The sequence below is a fragment of the Meleagris gallopavo genome, chromosome 15 (assembly GCF_905368555.1).
Source record: "Meleagris gallopavo chromosome 15, MGAL_WU_HG_1.1, whole genome shotgun sequence".
NCBI lineage: Eukaryota > Metazoa > Chordata > Aves > Galliformes > Phasianidae > Meleagris > Meleagris gallopavo.
This window is the reverse complement of record NC_139418.1, coordinates 15,591,016-15,615,500: the sequence shown is the minus strand read 5'-3', so window position 1 is coordinate 15,615,500 and position 24,485 is coordinate 15,591,016. Positions and strand designations below refer to the sequence as shown.

Genomic DNA, 24,485 nt, shown 5'->3' with positions numbered 1-24,485 from the left:
AGAAAATTCTCTCTTCCTTGTGAGACAATGTGCAAAATAGCCAGAGCAAGCAAAGAGCAGCTCTTCATCTTAAGTGCTTGGAGGGAAGCATGGTTAGTTGCACACTGCTACAAAATGCACGTGAGCCACAGCTTCATGATCTCCTATGGGTCACCTAAACAAAAACACTTCTGTACTGATACGAGTGGCAGGAGCACAAGGCTTGAGATGGGATTTTCTCCTCAAAGGAGAAAATCACCACATGCATGAGCACATTCAGCAAAGACAGATAAACGGCCTTTACAAAAGAGAATATATTACCTTCAGCAGTACAGCCAAGGTGGCCTAAATGCAGGCAGATGCAACTCACTGCACCAAAGCTGTGGGGTGAGTGTTGTCACAGAAGACTATTCCAAAATACACTGCAGTGGCAGCAAAGCAAACTGCAAAGAAGCAGGTTTGGTAACTGACTCCAGGTTAGACCTGTGAGAAGTTCCCCTAAGAAGCTCACACCAAGCAATGTGGCTGTTAGCTGTGCACTTCTTCCTCCAGCAAAAGTGCTAGTTTTTATTTAAATTTTAAGAACTGTGTGTTTGTTGGAAGGAACACAAGCGCCCCAACACAGAGCAAAGTCACCACTAACAAAATATGACTCTGGATATGCTGCCCAATCCCAAGTTGAAGCAAGTTCGCTATCATAAGGTACTGTATAAAAGTAGTGAAATAGGTAAGATTTAAAAACAAAAACAAAAAAACCCACAAACTTATTATTGTCATTTATTTTAAAAACCTTATTGAAAAATACTAAGTGATACAAGTCCAAATATGATAAAAAATACTGCAAGAAAAGATTTTGGGGGTATTTTTGTCTGTACTTTACTTTCTGGTGGTTATTAAACAAAGCAAATTACAATTTGTAGCACTTCATTTTTAAGGCAGGATTGTGCCTTTGGGTTCCTCATGCCAACAGCTGCAAATCTTTTCTTTCTTTTCCCAAAATGGTACATCACTACTTGAATACCCAGTCATAATTCTGGGGTTCCGTCCCGTCGTTATTTACATATTTATCAACTTGCAAAATCACCAACAGAATGTACAGAAAACTACGATTTTATATTTTACAACTCATGAAAACATAAATAATGGAAGTAGAAAAGACAAGGTTTAAACAAAACAGACCACCCTACCGTACCACTAACTTGCTTTGCACTGCTGTGTAAATAGGAGAGTTGCTGGCTACAGACCTGCAGTCTCACACTGCTATTTCCATCTGCCTGTTACCTGGGTCAGAATAACAAACAAAGCATTCTTACTCTCCCAGCCCACTCTTGTTTATAACAGAACAAACCACAGACCTTTTTTCCCCAAAGGATTTAAAATTCAACAGAAAGCTTTGCTGTATTGGAAGCCTGTCAACTATCTCTATTTTAGTTCAGTTTATTGAACAAGGCTTATTTTCCATTCATTAATTTCAAAGGAAAATAGTCGTTAATATCAGTCGGACAGTCACGAAGCTGCACGCCTTCTCACAGATCAGGAACATTTTGCAATATGTAAATTCTGAAATCAAATGCTTTCTACATAATTATTTTTAAATGATTTGCAGAAATACAATACAGAAATTGCGAAGCTGTCATTCCAGCTATTCTGCCTAGAATAGGATCAAGCTATGCAAAGCAAGAACAGAACCAAAAAAGACAAGATGAAAGATCTGCAGCATCAGAATTTGAGCACGGGAAAAAGCAATTGTATTTTAAGGTTGCAATATAGCAAGATTTATGAGCCATATAAGTGATTAGCAAAGAGATATTAATTTGATTTAGTGATGCCAAACTCATTAATTTATTAGACCTAAAATATTTTATGCCTTTTTTTTTTTGATTGGTATTAAGATTACTCCAGACAGAAATGAAGAAGCTTAATGAATGGAAACAGCACTAATTATTAAACTGCATCTCTACAGCTGATCTAAAATCTGACCAAAGTAGCAAACAGACGCGTGTGCCATTGACCCTGCATGAGATTTAATCTCAAAAGCATCCAGGTCCAAGAGACTACCTCTCACTTCAGTACAAGTGGCATGTTTAGAATACCTGGATATCATTACATGACTAGGCAGGCAAAGAGTGATAAGTTGAGCAAACTCAAATCACAGTGCTTTCAAAATACGTAGTCATTAGTAATTTTCAGAGAAGGCATTGCTTCATTAACATTTTGATCTAAACGATGATATTCTACTGTTCTGGAGCACAGCCCATCCCTCCATCTTCGGCTCTGGACCAATAAGAAGATCTGAAAGAAAAAAAAGTCCAAATTTACATTGTGATATGGAGAAGCATTTTGGTTTTGACAGCCAGCTTAACAACTGTATTCACACCACAGCACTACTGAGTTATCCTGGCAACGATATTACTGCTGCTATAAAACACAGCACGAGAGTCAGACATTTTCACAGCATCCATGCCATCAAGTCACCTGCTGACAAATTCAGTTGCAGTTTGGCAAAACACAGCACTCAGCCCATAATTCCTTCAGTACAGATATTTGTGTAGCATCAGTGGTAGTGCATGCACTGTTTATAATCCTGTGCAATACCAGAATCACCTTCACGCTGCTTCGCTCAGCTCCTATGTCTGGAACTCAGTAATACACACTACCACTGTTCAACATGAACTGATTATCAATGCTATCATTTCATTTTCCAATCTAAAATGCTTGATTCAAATTCATTTTCATTATAGAGATAAAAATGACAGTAACAATCTGCACGTTGGTAGCACAACTAAGTTAAGTGATCAAAGATTTCATTTTCCAAAAAGCTAAGCTCAAAAAGCTAAAACAGTTTAGAAAGCAATACAACTTTGTTTTAAATCCTGAAGTCATTTCTCTCAACCTTTCAAAGCACACTTACTTTCCTCTTATTGTGATAGGTGACATAAACAACAGCTACTAAGAAGGCAACTATAACCAGGTGAAAAAAGAAATGGCTGTCCTCTTCTTCTTCCAACCCAGAGACAGACACATATTTGATCTTTTCATCCAGCGACTTGATCTCCTCATTATAATTGCTGATGGTGTCAGAGTCATCATCTTCTGGCATTTCGAGGAGGTCTGGGTTGTACCTGGAATTTGATGTCATTTCGAAAGTATCATAGTCATCTCCATCTGAATCCAGAATTTCTTTTTCTATGGGCGGTGAACTATTCAGTGCATCTTTCAAATCTGTCAGAAGGTCTTCCTCCTCAATTTTAGTATCCTCAGAAGCATCAACATCCACCTGAGATACAGGACTAACAGTCACCACACGAGAAACGTACGGCACAGAACCATCTTTTGCTGTGGATGGTTTTCCTATGGTGACAGAACTGATTTTAGCTGTTGTGGGGCTTGTCTCTTTTTTTGTTGGGGTTACACTCTGCCAGTTGTCTGTCAAATTTTGGGAGCTGCTTAGTGTTTCATTCTCATTTCCAGAAGAAGTATTTTGAACCAGTTCTGTTCTCACAGCATCTGAGAAAGAGATGAGAAACAGTCAATATTAAGGACAAGGCACTAACTTCAACTGTAATCAGAAATTACTGCAGGCACAGAAGAAAAAAATCTTACAAAGACAGGCAGGATAGATTTCATACCACAAACCTTTACAAATTCATACACAGAAATATACAATCCTGCACTTCAGCAACTTCAAAAGAGAAGCCTTAAGTGAGACAAGAACAATAACCTGAGTTATATAATAACACATACTGGACACGTGTGCCAAATTCAGCGTGCCCATTTCCCAGACTTGGAAGGTCAGAGATGTGTCTTCGCTCGCCTTGTAGATTTGTACAGACTTGATCACTTGGTTACCACTTTCCCTACAACCACAGCTGTTCATCACCAGGGAGATCTGAATCAGGAAGTAACACTCTGTAAACCTGACCTGTTTGCTCTTTTCTATTTATTTCTTTTTAGAATTAAAAAAAATGACTGCTTATAAACTCCCAGATTCAAATCAAGGAGGCACCTTAAAAGTGAAGAAATATTTTAGAATTTCAGCAGGCCTCTCAATTGGAGAACCATACTTGCCTTGTATTTTTGGCACGTCCAACTTTATTTAAAAGAACAAGGAACAAGACTTCCATTAAGTGCTCCTGAGGTGCTCCCTGCCTCACCAGAAAGTTACAGATTCTAGAAATGAAGCACTGAGCCAATTGCTTGTGTCAAGTTATTCTCAAGTAAAATATTATTCAGGGGATACTGAATCATGTTATTCATGTATACATATATTTACAGAGGATCAGTTACACCACTTCTTGTTTGTATGGCACCTTTTTCTAGCATGAATTACCCTTTAATCAACCACAGAAGAGAGAAGACTCACTCATCCCATGTGAACCAGATATGATGGTTTCTCAAGGCTTAAGCTCCAAATCAGCTGCTTTAAAATACTTGTCATTGCTGAAGAAATTATTAGTCCAAACCAGAACATCACCATTGACTGTTCAGCTCTTGTAGAAGACAAGCTTAGAGAACTCTTCTCTCCTCCCAGGAATCAAACCAGCTAATTGCACATGTGGAGATAAATATGAGGAAAGGCAGCTGCAAGGAAAGTCTCACATTTATAGCTAGTTGGCTTTTAACAGACAAATCAGTGTTATTAATTTACTCAATTTAAAACTTCACAGAGACAAGAAAATACACTGGATGCAAATTATTTAGTTATGACTATTTGTCTCTCATTCAGAAAAGGAAGAAAAATCTCTCTCTACAAATACTCCACTCCAATTTTTGAACTAAGTAATTTTGATGAACATCTCTCTCTCTCCAAAATCTGCTTCTTTCATTAGATAGGGAAACGAAGAGAACAGTTCACAAACATTTCTCATCTAAGTGCTCACCCAGAAGGAAGAGCAGGAGGGAAGCAGATACAGATTCTTTGTACCTTTCCCATAGGAAGAGCATGTCAACAACTGTCCAGTAACACCTCCACATCTCCGGACTGTGATGTCAGAGCCCAAATATAGTCACATTCAGTTAATTCTTTGGAAGGTCACTTGCATCAAATTAAAATATACATGCTATTAAGGACCTGATCAGCAAAGCAAGGAACACTGCTTTATTTTCTACACCTATTCTGATCACAAACAAGCGAGAAGGAATAACTTCCTCTTATTCCTGAAAAATTTTGGCTCTTTAACAGGAGTGGCAAGCTTAGCACCGAAACCAGCACTAATTGATGATATCCACTCAAAACTATTTGGCACTATAACAGGTGGTTGCATTGTTTGCAGTTACACAACACTGTCCGATGACATTAGACATGGTGCCTGGCTCCAGAGATGCCTTATCTTCAGCAATAGATATTAATGTTTAACAGTGCTGACAGATGAACTAGCAAACATTGCTTGCAAAGATATCTGACAGGGTTACAACTCACTTCCAGGGAAATTTACTTCTTAGAAAGCAAGGTGGCTTCTGGCAGTAAAAACTCTTTGTTTCCTATAGTTTTCTGTTCCACACCCTGAGCCACTTCCTCCATTATTCCCAACCCATCAGGCAGGCAGAGCAGCTGTGGGGACACTGCAGCAATGGGGCAGGAAAGTAATCACAGAAAGGTGCAGAACAGCGCTGTTCTGTCCTTCAGGTGCTCTCTTCACCACCCAAGCAGCAGCCCACCTAAAACAAACAGCAATTCACTGCCTTTGAAACACATCTTATTGGTGAAGCTGGCCTGCAGGTTCAAGAGACAACAGCAGAACAATACAAACTTTACGAATGCTGCTCCAAAGGTCACACCTCCTATTTTATGATGTCAGCCCAAGCCATCAGAGGCAGATGGTGGTGGGGGAGCAGTAAAGGTCCAACCTTCCCACCCACCAGCATTCCCTGCTGCCTGAGGAGCATTCCTGGATCCCAATCCGGGCTGTGAGCACAGAGCATCCTAGCTGGGCACTGCAGTCACCTCCACTGCTGCAGAGCTGTGGCACATGCAGCTCCTCGTTCATTACTGGCAAAAACGCACAGCTAACGGTGGTGGCTGTGGGGAAGAACTGCTGTTTTGGGGATATCTGTGGTCGTTTCCACGGAAATAAACGGGAGGCAGAACTTTCGGAGCGTGCTACGCACGAAGAACAGCGGGGAGAGGAGCAGAAGCAGGCAGAGCGGGATTAACGGCACAGCGCGGAAAGCTTACGGCACACGGGAAAATAACCGTCGGGAAAGCAGTAACGGCAGGAGCACGGAATGGACGCTGCAGCCGGCGGGTCGGACGGAACCGAGCCGATTTTTAGGTCGAAATGTGCTGAATGTGAACGTGATGAAGAAGAAAAACAACGAACCACGGCCGGGCGTCCGCCCACAGCACCGCCTCGCCCCCACACAGCCGCCGCAGAGGCCCGCCCACCCCCTGCCGAGCTCACCGAAGGCCTGCAGGCCGCGCGCCGCCACGGCCCAGCCGCACAGAAGGACGAGGCAGATCGCGCGGCCCGCCAAGGAGCGCGCAACACCGGCGGCCGCCATCTTGCCGGGCACCCCCACAGACGTGGCGACAGCACCGCCCCCACGCAGGGAGGAAGGCGCGCATGCGCAGGAATGAAGGCCTGCGCACCGGATGTGAAAACCACTGCGCATGCGCTCTGGGGAGCGCTGTCCCGCGGCGGTCGGGCTGTCGCAGCCGGAATGGCAGATACCGGCGCTGGCAGGAGTAGGGCTGGCCCTAACCTCAGCTGGAGGACGGAGTCAGGGCGCAGGCTCTGCTGGGCCGCTGCCCTCGGAAGCAACATGGCCCCGCGCTGCCCCCAGAAACACCAGACGGATTTATGGACTTTAAATAGGAGGGAAATAACCGCCCGCCGTTATCCCCAGTGACAGCCATGGCAGCTGGGGGTGGATGCCCCAACCCTGACGAGTATTTCAAGGGCATTGTAACAACGCCCTCAGTAACTTCTGGTTATCCCTGAATCACCTGCTTGTTGCTTCACCCAGCTGTTCATAGGTGATAGAACCGTATTATCACGTTTGAATGATCTAAGCCATTCCACACGGGCACCAGTCAGCTTTCATGCAAGGCAGCCAAGACTGGGCAGAAAGCCTGAGAAGGTGAAAAGAACCCTTATTTCTCTTAATGCATAAGAAAAAAAGACAACTCTGAAGACCAAACAGCTGGTGCTCATTCCTCCTCTCATACTCTGTATATTTTGGTGATTCTCCCAATTTTTAATTCATGTATTTTCTGAGTTCTTTAACATGTGCTACCTAAAAAAGCACTAAACTGCTGACAATCTCCCTGCAGATCCAAAAAAAAAAAAAAAAAAAAAAAAAATACAAAACCATCAGCACAGTTAATACACAAAGTCAAAGTAAAAGGTGATATTTCAATATTTTATTCAAGTTGGGTTTGGTTTTTTTGTATCCAGTTTTAGTAGTGTCAGGTACAGCACTTTGGGGTCTATTTCCACACAAAATGGAAGACTCTAAAAACGTACCCATTTAGTTGCTAAAAAAAAGTGGTAATAAAACAAAAGTCCATTTTAAATTTAGTGATGCAACTATGTGATTGCAGTTACAAACACTCTTCCCTGATTATGGCCCTGTCTTACAAGCTTTCCATTCAGTGCAAGGGAAAGGAACCACAGCACAGGACAAGTAGTATTGGCTGAGTCACATCAAACCTTCTCGGCAGCAGTTACACAAAGTAGACAACCTAAAGCGTTCTGGAGACAGCTGTAGGTGTAAAAGAACCAAATGAGACAAACCAGTTGTGAAACATCCATCAGGACAAAAAAATAATCCCTTTTTTCAGGCAAGTTTTGCACATTCCACAGTGAATTGAGGCCTTAAGTGTCAGAACATTTTGCAAGAATTAACAGTACAACAGTGGTCTGCGATTCTCAACATAACAGTTCTTGTATCACACTAACATATTCCTTGTGCAGTCAATATGTTAGTAAAGGTAATAATATCCTCCTATTTGCTATCACACGGCAGCTGACAGATAAGGTGGGCAATAACATCCCAAAACAAAATAAAAGCCTGGAATTCGGACTTTTTAGAATGCTTTTTGTCTCCATTTCTGAAACATCATTTTAAAGCTTAGCTGTCTTTAACCAGGACTAGCAGGACTGATATTTAGCATTACTTGCATCCCAGACATACAACATTGAAAGGTACACTATATTCTGAAGGTAACTATGCTGTATTTTCAAATTAATGATTGTAAAATCTCTTCTTATGCTTCAAATTCCAATCCTAGACCAAGTTTGTGACCACCTGCATTGACATTCTTGCCATCCAACAAAGCTGACAATGTCAGCTTGATACCTGCAAATAGAGAGAAGTGAGAGGAAAAACAATGGTTAAAACTTGGAATGAGCTTTACATTCAGTAACTGCAATATCTGTGTTGCTGCTGTAATTTACTGAGTGGCTGCATTCGTTTAATTTGGCAGCTAGCCATTTAACGTCTGGACTTTTTCAAACAGTCTGCAAATATTAAATCTTCCTGAATTCTCAAACTTAGGATAAAACAAACCACAGTGATAGAATTTACTTTTTATCATTTCAAATAACTACAGCTCTCAGTGAGTTCACTGCTAGCGGCCTACAGATGAATCTAATTTTAGACTCAGGTATAATGAAAAACTGGGACCTTGACACTTATTCACCTTTCTACACCTCTTTAAAACACTGGGATGAAAAGCCCTGAGCCATGTCTGATGTAGAAATCAACCTGCTTGGTATTCTGGCAGCAGATTTTTTAGACTGCATTAAAACCACTTGGGCATCTGTTAGACTGCCTTCTCCCTGGACCAGCAGGCCATGGGAACATCACATTTTCAAGCAAAGAAACTCAGTGACAGGACTTGGTGTCTACAAAAGAGTATCTGATGGTCAGTGGTTGTTGGTCTAGCAATTCTGGTTCCAACAGACATCCCAAACTAACAGAGCAGTCTGTGGAAAAGTTCACCACTGGGTCACCATACAGAACAGCAGTGTTACAAAACCAACCACATACGTTGCAAAAAGCTTCTCTGATATTTCAAGACTGAAATACTATTTACTGATCTCTGAATTTCTTCTGCATAGACTTACCTGGCTTTAAAGTCTGAGTGTATCCCAGTCCAATCAGACTGGAGTTGTTCACTTTAGCCTTAATGGAGAAAAATACCACATGTAAATAATTTGTTATCTTTCTTCAAAATCCTTCCCACTTGGAAATTAAGTAAAGCCTTTTAAATGCATAAATAATTTCATGCTTCAAATTACACACAAAAAAAAATAATCTAGAGTTAACTTTTGCTGTAATTTAAACCCCAAATCAACTAATCTACAGTCACTGTAAACTGTGCTTTTGTTGATCACATTTGTAATTTTTTCAAAAATATGGACTGAAAATTTCTCAGAACAGTGCCCAATAAATATGATAAAACATTCTGTATCAGTTTCAAGGGAAATCCAATAATTGTGCTCTCATGTGGCCAAAAGAGAGACAAGTAGAGGCATGTGCCAATCGAATTGGCAATAGAGTTGGCACATACCATGGAATTGCCTCAAAACTCTTTACTCATTGATGTAAAGTTGCTTCACATTTCTACTACAAGAAGCTACTTTTGAATGCTTATAAATGTCCGTGTATGGCACTCACAGAAAAAGAGGCATCTGGGTCAATCTGATACTTGGCTGCTATTCCAAAGCGAGTGTTGCTGTTACCAGCTGTCCAAGCAAGATTCACAGCAGTTTCCAGTTTATCATTCACCTTCTGGTAAATGGAGCCTCCAAATTCTGTTCCATCATTCCTGGAAGGAACACAGCAGTCTAGGTTTAAACTGTATCCCAAAGCAATCTTTTTTTTTTTTTTTTTTTTCCCCCCCAGTTAGATCTCTATTTGTAGAACATTCACTTGCACCTCATTTAATCTCTCTGTAACAACAAAGATTTTGGCCAGATTGGTTACGAAGTCATTTTTAAATGCATAAATTCATTGAAGGTTACCATATTTCAACAAGCAATGTATGAAGGAAAAAAAAAAAACATGACAAACTATCAAAAATAAATTAATGATAACGATGTCAGCCTCCCATTTTCCCTGCTCTGTAGACAGGAATCTTTGTAGAAAAAAGATTTTTTATTCTCTATAATTGTGTTCCCAAACATGCACCTTCCTGGTGCCCAGAAGAGGCTGCACCTCCATCACAGCGCCTCGTCAGCGTGCTTTTACCTGACACAGATGAACTGCATCACAACTGGAGGGGCCAATTTAATTTCCGAGTCCATCAGCTCTTACAAATGAACATCACATTTAATGGCCTTTGTGGTATATCTGCATTATAGAAGTCTCTGGACTTGAAACTGAAATGAAACTCATTTGGGTTTGCAGAGAGCTGTAGCCAACCACGGAATGATGGCAGCCCACAGTCTGGCTACTGAGCAGCAGAACTTCCAGTTACTGCTCACACCAGGGACACATAGGGAATAAACTGAGGTAAATTGAGTGCAAAACCTTACAGCATCCAGATGATAAAAACGGGAACAAATAATTTGTATAAGCACTGCAGTTCCTCTAAACAAGCGAGCATCTGAACTTCCATTGTAGCTCATTTTCTTAAAAGAGGACACAAATATATTGCACAGAACCACAAGATCTTTGCAGATAAATACCTATTATTATTTCTAAATTATGAAATAAATGGGCTTCAATTACTGAACAATAGCAAACCATCAGTGATTTTAAAAAGCAGCTTTAGAATCTTTCCACTTTTACCTCTTTGGCACAGCGTACATTAGTTCAGAACAGTTGCACAGTGATAGCCCAGTTCAAAGTTGAAGCAATAGCAGCAGCTTTTTAAACTGTCAGAGCAATTCTTCCAGAAAAAGGCTACAATACTTACTTCAGATAAGACTGAAGCTCACATATAACTGCATGTGCTTGGCTCTCAAGAAAAGGAGGAATTAAAAAGGACTGAGGAGAGCTGGTTACACAGGCAGATTTTGTGCAAGGTTCCCATACAGCTCTGTCTTGACCTGCAACATTAGGGGGGGGCGGTCTGAGCTATGCTCCAATAGTGAGGAAAATCATATTTAAAACTAGAAATTATCCAGCCCTGCCTCCCTTTAGTTATCATGAATTATTACATTATTTTAAAGTTATTTAAAAAAAAAAAAAAAAAAAATCAAAGCTCTTTTTAATTCTAGTAATAGTAATAACACTTTTCATACATAGATCAAAAACATTACCCCTCTATGGAAATGCAGATATTAAGGCACCATTAAGAAAAGCAACTTGCTCAGGCCCCTGGCTGCTTTGTGAAGCAGGCAGAACAGAAGGCGATGCTTCAAGCCCCACCTAGTTCATTCATCTCCCATGCCACAGCGTCCTTTTGATACACTGAGCTGTCTAGATATAATGACCCAGCACGCCAGTCATGCAAATTCCAAATACGACAGTTTCCTGGATTTTACACGCTTCAAAGTTGAAACATGCCATAAGCACCTAGCTAAGCCATTAATATCAATTAAGGTTTCTGTTCGTATCACACATTTACATTTAGTATGAATGCTAAACAAGGAAACAAGGCATCCTCTTGAAGATGATTCATCATCCACTCCTAGCAACAATGACTTAATAACAGACCGTCAGGGATCCAAGGAACAGCAGCAGGGGCTCAGGTCCCACTGTAATGCTCTGATGTTATTTTCTACTGTTTTTTTAATCAGGAGTAATAGCAATTACTGCATTTTATAGCAAAAGCCAATAACACAATGTTTTGAACTACTACAGCGTAACAAAGTTGAAAGGCATTATGCTTGAAGGAATAGTTCATAACTGCTGAGTGGAGGGGGACCCCTTGTATTGGTGTGATGAAAGTTTTCTGCCCACATTTTTGTGCTTTGGCAGTCCTTCAAACATGCTGCCTGGGCTGTGAAGGTTCAATTGTTCTGTAAAGCAGCTCCCTAAAACAGATCTCTGCAAAACAGCCTTTGAAGCAGCAGCTCCAGGAAAGCAGAACAGTTGTTCAGCCCTGAAATGGGAACAGCCTGCAACAGCTCTGCTACATGCAAAATATGCAGTTACCCAAGGGAGTGGTAAAGGGGTGGAGTAGGGATTGCCTAATCAAAAAAAAAAAAAAAAAAAAAGCCTCTCTTACTAAAGACATTACTTGCTTTTTTAAGAGGAACAGAAGGCACAAAAATTACGTTTTTGAGGAAGTTAATCCTGGTTTCTCTCTGCACAGACATTCAGAAAACACAAATGCTTGTGTATACAGATTAGGAGTTGAGGAGTTGCAATACTAAAGCAAACTTTTCAATCATATCCCTTCCAATCTTGAAACTAAACCAGTCCATATCTCTTCCACTGGATCCCCTTTGTCTGTTACTGTCATCTTCTGATTAAACTCCTTCTACAGATCAAACCACTGCAGTTTGTTCAATTTTTACGTGTGCAAAAGGGAGGCACTGCTTTTACTTCAACATTCATGAACAATATTTTTCAAACCCATTTGTTTTATGATTTCACCAAGAGATTTCAGAAGTCATTGTATGTCAGAAGGATGGTCTATGGATGCACCCACATACATGTGGAAAGCTAACGCAACTGCAAAACTCAGCTTGCCATCCCAAATGAAGAAGCAATGTCAGAGCCACTTCTCCCTCTTTTCCAGTTTTGAAACTCTGCCCCATCACTGTTCTGGAAGCATCAAAATCCTCTTAAATTCTTTTTAATGCCCATCCTCCAATACTTACACATTAGTGTGAAGCTGGAACTCATCAGTCTTGTAGCCAACAGCAAAATTGCTCTGGGTTACTCTGGACTTTGCTGTCTCAAAAGTCATTTGGTAACCTGCCAACCAGCCCTCGTAGCCAAGCACCAGGGCTCCACGTATCGAAGGACCGGCGATATCAAAATCCATGTCGCAGCCCATGTTGATGTGTTCCCTTTTGTATCCTGTCTTAATTTTAGCACTCTTTTTCCTAAAGCAAAAGGAAACAATCTCACATCCTTGGAAAGGCACTCTCAGGTGATAATTCAATCAAATCAGTTACTTTAACTCCATGTAACAGATTGTGAAGACAAAGTATACAAACCTGGAGAGTCCCGATACATCACCTCCTTAGATTTCACATTTGAAAAAAATGCATTCATCTCCAGATAAGTACATGCAATCACAGGCACTGCGGTGCTTTTCTAAGCCCTTCTGAGCTGCGTTCTGCTGAGCAGCAGCACAATTTGCCAGACTTGAGGTGACAAAAACAAATCCTCACCACAAACTGATTTCTCAGTAGCTTAGGACTGACAAGGGAATCACAGAAACTAACAGTTCACAGGTTTGCCGCAGACAAAAGCAGTTCACCTTTTGTCCCAGACAAACAGTTTTTAGGCAATCCTGGTTACTGCATAATTTCATTTATTCTGACAGACAACAACAAACCACTTTTTGGCCTCCAGCTTCCCAGGGGAAGGTCTCAGCTGCTAAGGAAGCAGGCTGCTTCAGTGGCTCTGACAGCCCCCTTTCCTCCTTATGATGCGTTATAGCACTCCATGCTTACAGCCATAAGAAAGCTAATTGCAGAAATAAAATTTCCCAAGTCACTTCCTTCTTTGAGACCATTGGCCAGGACAGTGCTTGCTCGTGTGTCCTCATGACAGCTTACATCAATGGAGCAGATCCTCACACTGCAGGAGTAACATTCAGCTGCTCTTCTTTAAGGCTGTTTTGTTGGTTGTTTTGTTTGCTTTTCTTTTTTCATGTCTCTTCTTTCTTTGACCAAATCAAACGGTTGGACTGGATGATCTTTTAGGTCTTTTCCAACCTTGGTGATTCTATGATTCTATGATTTACTGAAATCCTTTCAGAAAAGTAAGGCTGATAAGAAATTTCTAATCAACTGCCCACTTCAGCTAGCAGAAGGGGCCACCAAGATCTGCAAAACACACGCTGTATCAGACCTGTATAGAGATTGCTCTCTATTATAATAATTATTATTTCTGACTCAGGAATTTATGAAGAGCAGGAGTCCCAGAAATGCTAGCATTAGCTTGCCTGCAATTACTGCAGAAGCTAAGAAATAATTATCAACAAAAACTGGAGACTGTTCTGGTTGACAAATGCAAAAACACCTAGTTAATTCAGAATAAAGAATGGGCAGCAAGCAGTTGGCAGTGGGGAACATGACATTTCAGGCAGGATGAAGCTTCCATTGGGACTGCAGCCACTGCAGCTCTGAGCAGCTCAGAACAGACCATTTTGGCTCACTGGCAGCACTGATTGCAAAAAGATAATCAAAAGGGGAAGAAAAAAAAAATAAACCAACATACAGCCCTACAGCTGCTGCTTAATCCCCCTGGCCCACATAACTATGACATCCAATCGCAGGGTCCAGCACCACGGCACTCTGCAGCCAGCAGGAACTCAGATAACAAATTCAGCTTGGGAAAAGAGCCCAATTACTGTGTCGACCCATTAGAGCCACGGCCAACTGGCTTGTGGAGCTTGTTAAGCTTTGCATTACTGCTGCTGATTTGTCTGGCATTTTTATTCAGGCAGGAACGAAGCACTCATTTTCTGACATGGCCAGAAGTAAGCAACAGGGGCAGAAAGAAAACCTTTCCTTCTGATTCTGACTGTAATTTCCAAGTTACTGCATTTCAAAGTTAGGTTTAGAGAGCGACTGTTCATTACAAGAGTTACAGAATCACACAGAATTGTAGGGGTTGGAAGGGACCTCTAGAGATCATCGAGACCAACCCTCCTGCCAAAGCAGGTTCCCTACACCAGGTCGCACAGGTAGGCGTCCAGGCGAGACTTGAAATATACAAGTTAAATATACAAGATTTCATTGTGCATAGGCAGACTATTAAATGCCTTGATGTCTTAGGTCAACAGAAAGAGTAAAGACGACAGTATTTTGGAAGACTAAAACAGAACCAAAAAAAGCTTTTTGTGTGTGTGTGTCTCTGAAGCTTACTAACATCTTACCCAGTGTTAGGTGAGAAGGAGGAGTCAAAAGTCAGCTTCAGGCCACGTGCAAGCTGAACAGAAAAGAAATTCACTGGTTGGATTTCTAATCAGACATTGTCACAATGAATCTGGAAGCTGCACGTTTTAAGCCAAAAGTTACCTGATCTTCAAGAGTGATCTCAGTTCCCAGCGTGTTGTCAGTGTTCCACTTCTCTGTGAACATCAGTCCATATTCCACCCATCTGTATTTGGTTTCCAAGCTACCACTGACTTTGCTCGTTTCTGAGTTTGCTGAACCTGAGCTTGTAAATTCCTGAAGAGGAAAAAGAAAGTTATATGCATCACTCTGGTTTTTGTACTCATGCGATTACTGATCCTTGTAGAGTTATTAGCCATCGTAATTTGGGACAATAAGATCTGCATCTTTCTCAAAGACTTAAGAACATGTTTGCAAGTCATTAATATCAACATGCCCGCAGAAACGTCAGGGGAAAGAAGCACTGCTGCTGAAGGACGTGGGGCAGAGAGGAGAAGACTCTTAGCATCAGTATAACACAGCATTAGCAGCCGGCCTGAGAGCTCAGTGTGTGAGCTGTACCTGTGAACGGGCACACAAAGCTGCAAGTACTTCACAGAGATGCTCTAAAGATCAGCTCCAACACACGATTTCATTGCCACTGTATGTGTTAAGTGTGTGCTAAGAAGAGCAGCACATCCCTGCAGCACCTGCTCCAGGTCCTGCACAGAACTGCACCATAATGGCATGGTAACTTGCAGGGCTATAGTATCTGAAAGCTGATATGGGGAGAGCAAGGGAGACATTTCTATTTTTAAAAAGGGCAAACATAGGAACACTGCCACGTTTGGGATTTCAGTCCCTGCCCACACTCACCAGTCCATTCTCAGATTTTGTTTTCAAATCAAGTTTTATTAACCCAAAACCTAGAAGATGAAGAAAAACATGAATTATATGCAAGTTAATTTGAAAAGCACGTCTGATTTACTCCTCAAAGCTCCTCTCTAAATCTGCTGTGAACTATCAAAATAAAACAAAAACCACAACATGGGTACAGATGCTGAATCCCAGGTTGTAAGGCAGCAGCTTACACAGCTCACACTGCCTTCAGACAGCACTGCCTGCACCAGCCCTGCTGCCCTGCGACAGCACCAGGAGCAGCCTAGGTAAGAATGCCTTCATTCATACTGAGCAGCAGTTTTTTCACTAGGAAATTACTGACATCAATGGTCCTATTCATGATGGATGGAAACAGTCAAAATACAGCACCCCGTTTGCTCTCAAAGCAGACAACAGACCCACAGGGAACATGAAGATTTTTGTGCAAGCAAGAATAAGTCACCTCCCTTTGCAGGCAGCCATGGCAATGTGAAGCTAGGATATAGGGAACTCTGGATTCTAATGGAAATTAGTGGAATATTTATCAGAGAAAAGTAACAAAACCGTAACAGTTTCAAGAATCAGAGAAAGATGAAACTTATTTTGGCTTTATTTACCATATCCCTTGGTGAACACATCTCTGGCAGACTTGCCCAGATCAGCATAAGCAGGTGGAACAGCCATTTTCTGGGGGGGGAGAAAAAACAGGGGATGGTTACAGTGTTCAGAAAGCTGTTTATTTAATTTGCTTAAGCAAAAAGCAACTAAAGCCTAATTCCTAAGTTTCAGACAGTTTTATTCTCTATCCACAACCTATCAATTAAATATAGGCAGAAGGAAGCAGCTACAGCAAATACTGAGATTTGAGTTTGTCCTTTTGCTAAGTGATAAACATGCATTTATCACTGAGATTGTAGAACAAACACATAAAAGCCAACAAAACATACATAAGTTGTCAGTGCCTCTCCAAAGGGCTAACAGTTGTGCCCTTATCAGTAGAACCACATGAATGAATAACTTTTTAAACAACTTCTAGGAAACACTTCTGTTACTTGCAACTGATCTATGCATTCTGATGCAAAGAATTAGAACCCCAAGGTCATCCTCTCAGCAAATGTAATCAGAACAGACATCCAGCAGCTGTAACTCCCATCCCTCCTAACTGACAGCAGCAAATGGCTAACAGTGATGTTAGCAAAATCAACTAACGGTCATTCTTCACCTTCCATTTTCTTTGACTCTGGAATTGCTACTAACAGATACAATTGCTCCTTAGCCATTGACCTGGAAGTGTTTTTCTGGTGAAAAACCAAACTTGTTGAGAAGAGGACTGAAGGGATGCCATGCATGACCCTGAGAGGAGCAATCCAACTAACTCCATATTCTTTTGTTCTAGGGAAGCAAAATCAAGTGATGTGAAGTAGTGTACGCCTCCTGCCTTTTTATGCAAGACTTCATTTTATAAAAGTGAAGCAGATGAACCACATGCAGAGCTGGCCCTCTCTGCACCACAATTGTAGCCAACCCAAGCAGCAAACTCTTCCCTTCAGCCACAACAGAGCAGCTGGCTGTGAGCTCCAGGGATGCAGCCTTGCCCAAAGCCTGCAGCCTCTTTAGCAGGTACCACCCCACGAGCTGCAGATAGGCATTCCTTTGGGCAGCCGCTCGGCCCAACAAGCCGTTGCCTGTTAAAGCAGGATATTGCTATTGCATAAGTGAGGAATCCCTATCCTAGAGGGAGCAAACTGGATCTGGTGGCTGAAACAAAGCCAACGATCTTCACAGAACGCACTGAAAGCGGAGAGCGTGCTGCAGTGATTCAGCTGGGGACACAACCTGCGTGGAATCACAGGGCCATTAAGGTTGGAAAAGACTTCCAAGATAACCGAGTCCAACCCAACCCACCCCACTGTGCCCACTGACCGTGTCCCCCACTGCCACATCCCCACAGCCCTGAACATCCCTGATGCTGGGGACTCCCCCCCTCCTTGGGCAGCTGTGCCCATGCATCACCACTCTTTGGAGAAGAAATTTCTCCCAGTATCCAACCCAAACCTTTCCTGAATGCATGCATCAAGAAGGCCCATCGTGTCCAGATAAAGCTCATTAGTAAGTTGCAACTCCACGTGAGTAAGCAGCCAAACAGTTACATTTAGAAAACACTATATTTATATTCTCAGCATATTCCAAAGAAGCTTCAGCTGCTCATATTAGGCCTAAATGTCTCCATTTCTTGCAGGACCATGAACACTGGGATTTAGTTTGCAAGCACTGCTCTCTACAGGAGAGACCATTTCAAAAGTGGATCAGATGTGGTTCTGGAAACAGAAAACCAGCCTTTAGAAATCAATCAACGAACAAACCAAGTACTAAAAGACTTCTCTGAGAAGACTCTCTGCTCTCCACTGAAGTCCCCAAGAACACGGCACCACGTGCTGGAGATGGCAGCCTGGGGCAGAGCTCAGGGGCACTCATAGGGTCACCCCACCCTGATGGAGGGATGGGTCGCCAAGGCTGAGGAATGTATCCTGCCAGCCAGAGCAGCCCGATCTCAGGAGAACCCTCTGATGGATATTCCCATTTAGCATCATCAAAAATTCAAAATGCTAAAATCCCTCCATTTGAAAATTAGATCACACTGCTCCGCCAGCTGCATTTTGGCATTTATCAGACACGTTTTATCAGCAGCCCCTTGGAGTCACTCCATAAAAATCAAAATATTTTCTTGAAAATCAGATGCCTTGCGTGTTTGGGTTGGGTTTAGCAGAGCGTTTGTGCCTGCCAGGTGGACAGGCCAGGTCAGGCTGCAGCACAGCCACGGCTGCCATGGGACAGCAGGAGATGCTGAGATCTCCACTTAGGCAATTACTATAATTAAGGGACAATACTGGAAGCCAAATCCCTGTCGTAAGGCAAATCAGGTAAAACGCACAGAACAAGGTGCTCGAAATTGCTGAGTGCAGAAAACATGATGAAATATGCATGTGCCGGTTAAGTTTGCTGTTGACATCAGCAAGAACAAAAATAATTATTTCTGTTTGCCAGGGCTAATCAAAGCCTCTCATTTAACAGATGGAAAACAAAACTGATTACATCCTGTGTGAGTGCAGGTTGTAAGACAAGCATGCTTAGCGGGGATTCAAACTCTTAAAGGATCAAGGCATGGCCGTGGCCAAGTGCCCTTGCTTTTCACCAGTAGGATCCCAGCACATTAACTCAGATTAGGGTAGGAGTGAAATGAAATCATTGCTCTCATCCTTCTGCACTTGTGCAAATATCTCAGAGTGACCACAAATGTCAGCTCCAGCACGAAGCAGACCAAAGAGATTATGCACTGTATGTTCAAGTAGTAAAATATTCCCATTTTCTTGAGTGGGTAACACTGCCATGCAAGTCGTGACTGAGGCACCCACGGCCCTAGTCAAGATTTCACTGAACACAAGGCAGCCCAGCAGAACGAGTTTAAATATTTTCCAGTGTCACAGATGGCAAAGTTTCAGTCTGCAGTGTGGTTCTGGTTCAGCCCCAACAGACAGCAAGCCAGCAGGGCATCCTTTGCAAATCTGAGTCCATTTCTGTGATAGATTACTGTCTTACTTGATGCTTCCCCGAACAGACTTATCAACAACATGAAATTTACATGAGGGGGAAGAGCTCTCAAAAAATTTAAAATAAGAACAATTAATGGATGACAGAGTTTCCAGGAAGACAATGGGAGTCTATCAGATTTGTGGCTAAGAAATTTAAAAGGCTGGATTTAACCTTACTCTAGTCATAATAAACTTGAACCTGTGCAGCATTTCTTTATTAATAACCATAGGCCTAAATGCTTCTGCTCCCTGTGCCCATGAGGATGAGCACTACAGCTCTGACACACAGCAGATGCCAAGGGATGCATCCCTCCGACACATGGACTGAGAGGAACAGCATCAGGCTGTGAACCAACCATGCTGGTATCATCACATGAGGGTCTTCTTCCTCAAGAAAAAGTCTGATACATTTCCTATTTATCTCCTTTATGGAAAGAAAAATTATTCCTTGGTATGAAGTAGCTCTTAAGCACGTTTCTGGTCTCGCAGCTGTGCAGCCATTTCCCATATGGTGTATCAGCAATAACCCACAGTGCTCAGTGTGGGCACAGCTCCCTGCCCTGCCAGGGGCAGCACTGACTGCTGGGCCCGGTGCTGGCTCTGCAGTTTGGTTTTTCCTACTCAGATCTCAAAGGCATTCAAGCCATGATGGCAGTGTGCTCTGAATCCCAATTCTGCAGAGACGTAAAAATAAACTAAGTCACAAATTATCTGGGTGGTACCATGGGGTCACACACCACGTCAGGCACAGACACAAGTTTTTTGGGATGCTCTGCGTTACAGAATGGAATACACAATAACATTTTGTGCCCCGACTTGTGCTGTGCCATCATACATCCACAGACCATCATGGCTCCAAATTTACAGCTCTGCAGTCTGCAACTTCATTCATGCAGGTATTAGTGAAATGTGCAGCGTCCTTGCTATGATCTACAGCACCTGCAGGACCGCAGCCTTCCTACTGCAGCTTTGCTTTCAAACTATATAACCATAGAGCAGATTTTGTTTTTAAGGATGGATTTATGCCATGGATCTGCAGCACAACGAACACAGGAGCAGAAGGGAAATAAACAGCTTAAAAGCAAACGTAAATACTGTGATTTAGTCTGAACTAATATTTACAGAATTAAAGAAAGAAAGAGCCTGCTCTTAATTGCACGGGTATAAATTATGAACAGCGTTGTACCAAAACCCCTAATTAAGCTATCACACATGAATATCAATTTAACAGAGTTGGGGATGCCGCAGCTTGCTGTAGCTGCTGTTTGCATTAAAAGTGCAAGAAGGAAGCAGCACACATGCTGCGCATTGAATTAAAAAATGACAGTAACTCTCAGCTCCTTTCAGCTGCCTGCAGACCAGAAGAGGAGCAGCGCTGCTGTCACTCCCAGCAGGGCCCTCTGTGCACTCATAGGGGCACAGCTCAAACGTGCTCATGGACACATCCCTGGTGCCTGGCCCCTCTGCAGCAACGCCTCACATCCATCAATAGCGGTGACTAATTAAAACAACGCCTTCCCTCCCAGCACGTTTTGACACCTTGCTTCTCCAGCACCAAAGAAGAGCAACGCGGGTTCTCTCTTCCTGCAGCACTTGTAGGTGAGGAGCTCCCTGACTGCAACCCGTGGGAACAAGGGGACATCACTCCTGCTGCCAGGGCAACCCCATTGATGTCCCACATGCCAACGTCCCACATGTCATCACATCCCACTCACACAGCCCCAAACAGGCTGCAATAAAGGGTGCAGACTGTGGATATGTGTAAGCCTCCCACAGAGCGCGCTGGGTGCAGGAATTATTGCAGGGTGCCTTCGTAAGGCCTTTTTGGAAGGAACTCTGACCAGATCACATTGATTAAATCCTCTGAGGAAGATGAATCACAGAATCACTAAAGTTGAAAAGATCATCTACGACCATTAAATCCAACCCCACCCCAGCCCCACTGTGCCCACTGACGGGTCCCCAAGTGCCACATCCCTGCATTCTGGAGCACCCCAGAGGTGATGGTGAGCCCCACTCCTTGGCAGCCCACGCTCATCCATCACCGGTGGAAATTTCTCCTGATACCCAACCTGAACACTCAAGCATCCTCTGCACTGAGCAGAAACCTCCAAGTGCTCCTGATCCTCATCACACCACATTGGGCTCCATATCAGCATCGTCACGAATATTCCCCAGAATATTCCCCAGCGTGCACGGGTTAGGAAGGATGAGTCAGCTTTGCTTCGCTTTCGGTCATTTTTATCTTTTTTTTTTTTTAAACCCAACGCCTCAGGACGGACAGACGGACTCCATCACCCTCCAGCAAGAGCTGTTCCCAGCGAGGCTGTGACGAGGCAGAACGGACGCAGCTCCCCGCTGCAGCCGCCCAGAGCTCCCAGCGCAAACCCGACTCCCGCACGTTCCCAGTCGGCCATTTCCCCCCACCCCGAGAACTGAATTCGAAGAACAAACCCAAAAGAAACAAACCCAAGAGAAACTAACCCGGCAAAGGGACGCGGCTCGGCTGCTCGGGGCTTCTGGGGTAACCCGAGGCCACCGGGCCGCCCCCCCGCGTCCCCAGGCAGCCGGAGCGAGGCAGGGCAGGTGCCGGGCGCGGCCGCCGACCTTCGCTCCGCGCACGGGCAGCGCCGCACCGGGAGCCCCGCGGCTCAAAGCTCCCCCAGCAGCGGCTCCCGACCCGGGGGGCTCCGCCACGCCCGGCCTCAGCTGTCACGGCCCCGGAGCCGCGCCGTGATTTCGTAACAGGGTGCCGAACATTACGTAAGAAAACAGTTATTCCCCGCTGCGACGCGCCTCGGAGGGCAAAAAGGCGAACCGCCATCGGCCGCCACCCGGCGCCGGCCGTTCACCCCCCCAGGCTGGCAGGCAGCGCGGTGACCCGGCGACCCGGACCCCCCTCGCCCTACCTGGCCCCGCCGCGGCGGCAGCACCGCGCGCTGCGCTCCGCTGCCGGTGCCGCCTCCGGCTGCTGCGGCTCTCCCTGACCCCGTCCTGTTCCGGCCCGGCGCCTCCCCGGGCTCTGCGGTGGCGGCTGCGTGACGGCGGGCGGGGACGGCGGGGAGGGGACGGGCGGCGGGGGCGGGACGGGGCGGGCTCTGCAGCCGCGCCGGGAGCCGGGAGCCCTTCCCGGGACTCAGCGGCACCGAGCGACCCCGGCTGGATCAGGACGCACCTGCGGCGTAGCGCGGCCCTCAGCCCCGGCTGGAAACTGTGTCGGGTTGGAATTCCCGTTCCCGCAGGTAGCTGGGCGGGCTGTGAGTCAGCAGGCGGCGAGCATCCCGGGGCACGGCCGGCCGCGGGGCGTGGAGATGCTCCGGTGAATTGAGGGCGTTGGACACCTTTCAGAACTGCCTCTTGGAGGCGTGAATCAGCCTCAGCTGGGGCTGACTCCAAACCCACGTCCACCCCGTGACAAAGCGCAGCAAAACCCTGCTGTCAGAGATAGGAACCCGGGCTGAGATAGGAACCCGGCCGCTCCGCTCTGCCGGAGGTTCCGATCGTTCCCCAGAGATAAGCAGCACCAATCCGCCCGGAGAACTGCTGGCCCTGATACTGTCCTTCTAGCCGCGGCATATGGGAAGAGGGGTTGTCAGAAAAATCGTTGCAAAGGGTTCACATCCCATCCATGCAAAGTTTTTTTATGATTATTTTTAATAATGATTCCTTGCCTTCTTTTTCTCCTTCACACATCAGGAGAAGATAGCAAGGCAGCGTGTTTGCTTCGTTCACCCCATCGCTTTCCCAGCAGTGCTGCCCCAAAAACTTGCACAGCTGTGTGCACTGTGGGTCACAGGAGATCAGAGTCATCCGCTGGAAAACAAACCCAGAGCACACAGCACTCAAGAACTGCATCAACATAAACCAGGGTCCTGGGAAGGCCCCTCTGCAGGGCCCTAACAGGCCCAGAGCTGGCCCACGAGCCCAGAGGTGGCTCAGCTCAGCCCACGTCTTGGCCCTGTGCCGGGGTCCGGGAGTCATTTCTGTAGTTCATTTCATCCCCCTTTTAGGGGTGGATGAGCATTTCCTATCAGATTGGAGCAGATCTATTTTCCAGTTGATGGAAAGCTCCCGTGTCTGCAGGTGTGGGAACACGGCGTGCAAGGAGCACATTTCATGTCTGCAGTTAGGGAACATAACGAAAAGAAAGAAGAGCACAAGGGAATACTGCAAAGTATGAGTGAAGAGCTGAGATCCTCTACAGAGATTACAGCCTATTCCCTTCATCTTTCCCTAACTCATGGGATTTTTATATCCCAGAGGACTCGCAGTGAGGGCACGGGTAGGACCGGAGATGTCTGCGTGATGCAGCAGCGGGTGAAGGAGCCGCAAAGCGGAGGTGCAGAGAAGGGCCGTTTGCAGCACTTTGCATAGCGCGCACCTGCCAGAAGATGGCAGCAGACGCCCTGGGATGGGGCTGGCAGCGGTGGCAGCCGCTCTGCAGGGCTCTATTTCTTAGATTCTCTATGAGCTGCAAATTGCGCTGCTGAGTGCCGGATAAACGGGGATTACACCGCGTGTCCCCAAGGGGAAAATCTCTGCTTGTGATGTCACCTGATAGGGAGAGATTCCAGCAGCAGAATAAGAGCATTTAGATATTTAGAGCGTTTTGCTCTAGACATCAATTTCCTCTCATGCTTTGGTTGCCCGTGGTTTGGGTAATGCTGTGTCTTAATTTACTCTTCCAGGTGGAAACAGAATAACAGAGAACACAAAAGATGGATTCCACAAGTAATTAGACCCCAAATAATTCACACACAAGGTCCATCCAAACGTTCCTCGCCGCTGGAAACTTTGGCTCCTGAGCACTCAGAGAGGTTTGTGTTTGGTGGAAAACCTGAAACCGTTCCTCTCTTTGTTATATAAATTGAGAGGATTATTTCTAAGCTCAGTGCCGTACCCCGGTGCTGTGTGGCTGTGACCCTGCGTTGGGTGCAGTTTCACGCTGCGTGAGCAGGGAATAAATGCGAGTCGGGCACAAAGCTGCGGATCAGCACTCAGGGCTGTGCGCCTGCTGTGCCCTCAGCGCCTTCTGGTGGTGCTCAGCTCCGTGTCTGCTTGGAGCAGCGGTGGTGATGCACAG

The 24,485-nt window shown here is 44.6% G+C and overlaps 2 protein-coding genes across 3 annotated transcripts; both read right to left on the bottom strand.

Annotated features, from left to right (window-relative positions):
* Positions 1-740: 740 nt before the first annotated feature.
* On the bottom strand, positions 741-6,544 carry C15H5orf15 (chromosome 15 C5orf15 homolog). The gene is made up of 3 exons (XM_085236528.1): positions 6,381-6,544; positions 2,891-3,486; positions 741-2,271 (listed from the first exon to the last, which is right to left on the bottom strand). The coding sequence occupies exons 1-3, from the start codon at positions 6,478-6,480 to the stop codon at positions 2,140-2,142; spliced, it is 828 nt and encodes a 275-aa protein (XP_085092654.1). The 5' UTR covers positions 6,481-6,544; the 3' UTR covers positions 741-2,139.
* Positions 6,545-7,327: 783 nt separating this feature from the next.
* On the bottom strand, positions 7,328-22,601 carry VDAC1 (voltage dependent anion channel 1). 2 transcript variants are annotated; one of them, XM_085236530.1, is made up of 9 exons: positions 22,578-22,601; positions 16,430-16,499; positions 15,810-15,859; positions 15,078-15,230; positions 14,936-14,988; positions 12,702-12,929; positions 9,604-9,754; positions 9,051-9,108; positions 7,328-8,280 (listed from the first exon to the last, which is right to left on the bottom strand). In XM_085236530.1, the coding sequence occupies exons 2-9, from the start codon at positions 16,494-16,496 to the stop codon at positions 8,189-8,191; spliced, it is 852 nt and encodes a 283-aa protein (XP_085092656.1). In that variant the 5' UTR covers positions 16,497-16,499; positions 22,578-22,601; the 3' UTR covers positions 7,328-8,188. The 2 variants fall into 2 exon arrangements, with proteins under 2 accessions (XP_085092656.1, XP_085092655.1); XM_085236529.1 differs by lacking the exon at positions 22,578-22,601 and adding an exon at positions 22,312-22,446.
* Between the last annotated feature and the right edge of the window lie 1,884 nt (positions 22,602-24,485).

Coding starts and splice junctions, on each gene's coding strand:
- C15H5orf15 (XM_085236528.1), bottom strand. CDS start 6,480: ATGGCGGCCGCCGGTGTTGCGCGCTCCTTGGCGGGCCGCGCGATCTGC. Junction 3,487..6,380: donor GCGCGGCCTGCAGGCCTTCG/GTGAGCTCGGCA, acceptor TCTCTTTCTCAG/ATGCTGTGAGAACAGAACTG. Junction 2,272..2,890: donor CCTATCACAATAAGAGGAAA/GTAAGTGTGCTT, acceptor TTTTTCTTTCAG/ATCTTCTTATTGGTCCAGAG.
- VDAC1 (XM_085236530.1), bottom strand. CDS start 16,496: ATGGCTGTTCCACCTGCTTATGCTGATCTGGGCAAGTCTGCCAGAGAT. Junction 12,930..14,935: donor TCCTTCTCACCTAACACTGG/GTAAGATGTTAG, acceptor CTTTTGCTTTAG/GAAAAAGAGTGCTAAAATTA. Junction 9,109..9,603: donor ACCCAGATGCCTCTTTTTCT/GTGAGTGCCATA, acceptor TTCTCCATTAAG/GCTAAAGTGAACAACTCCAG.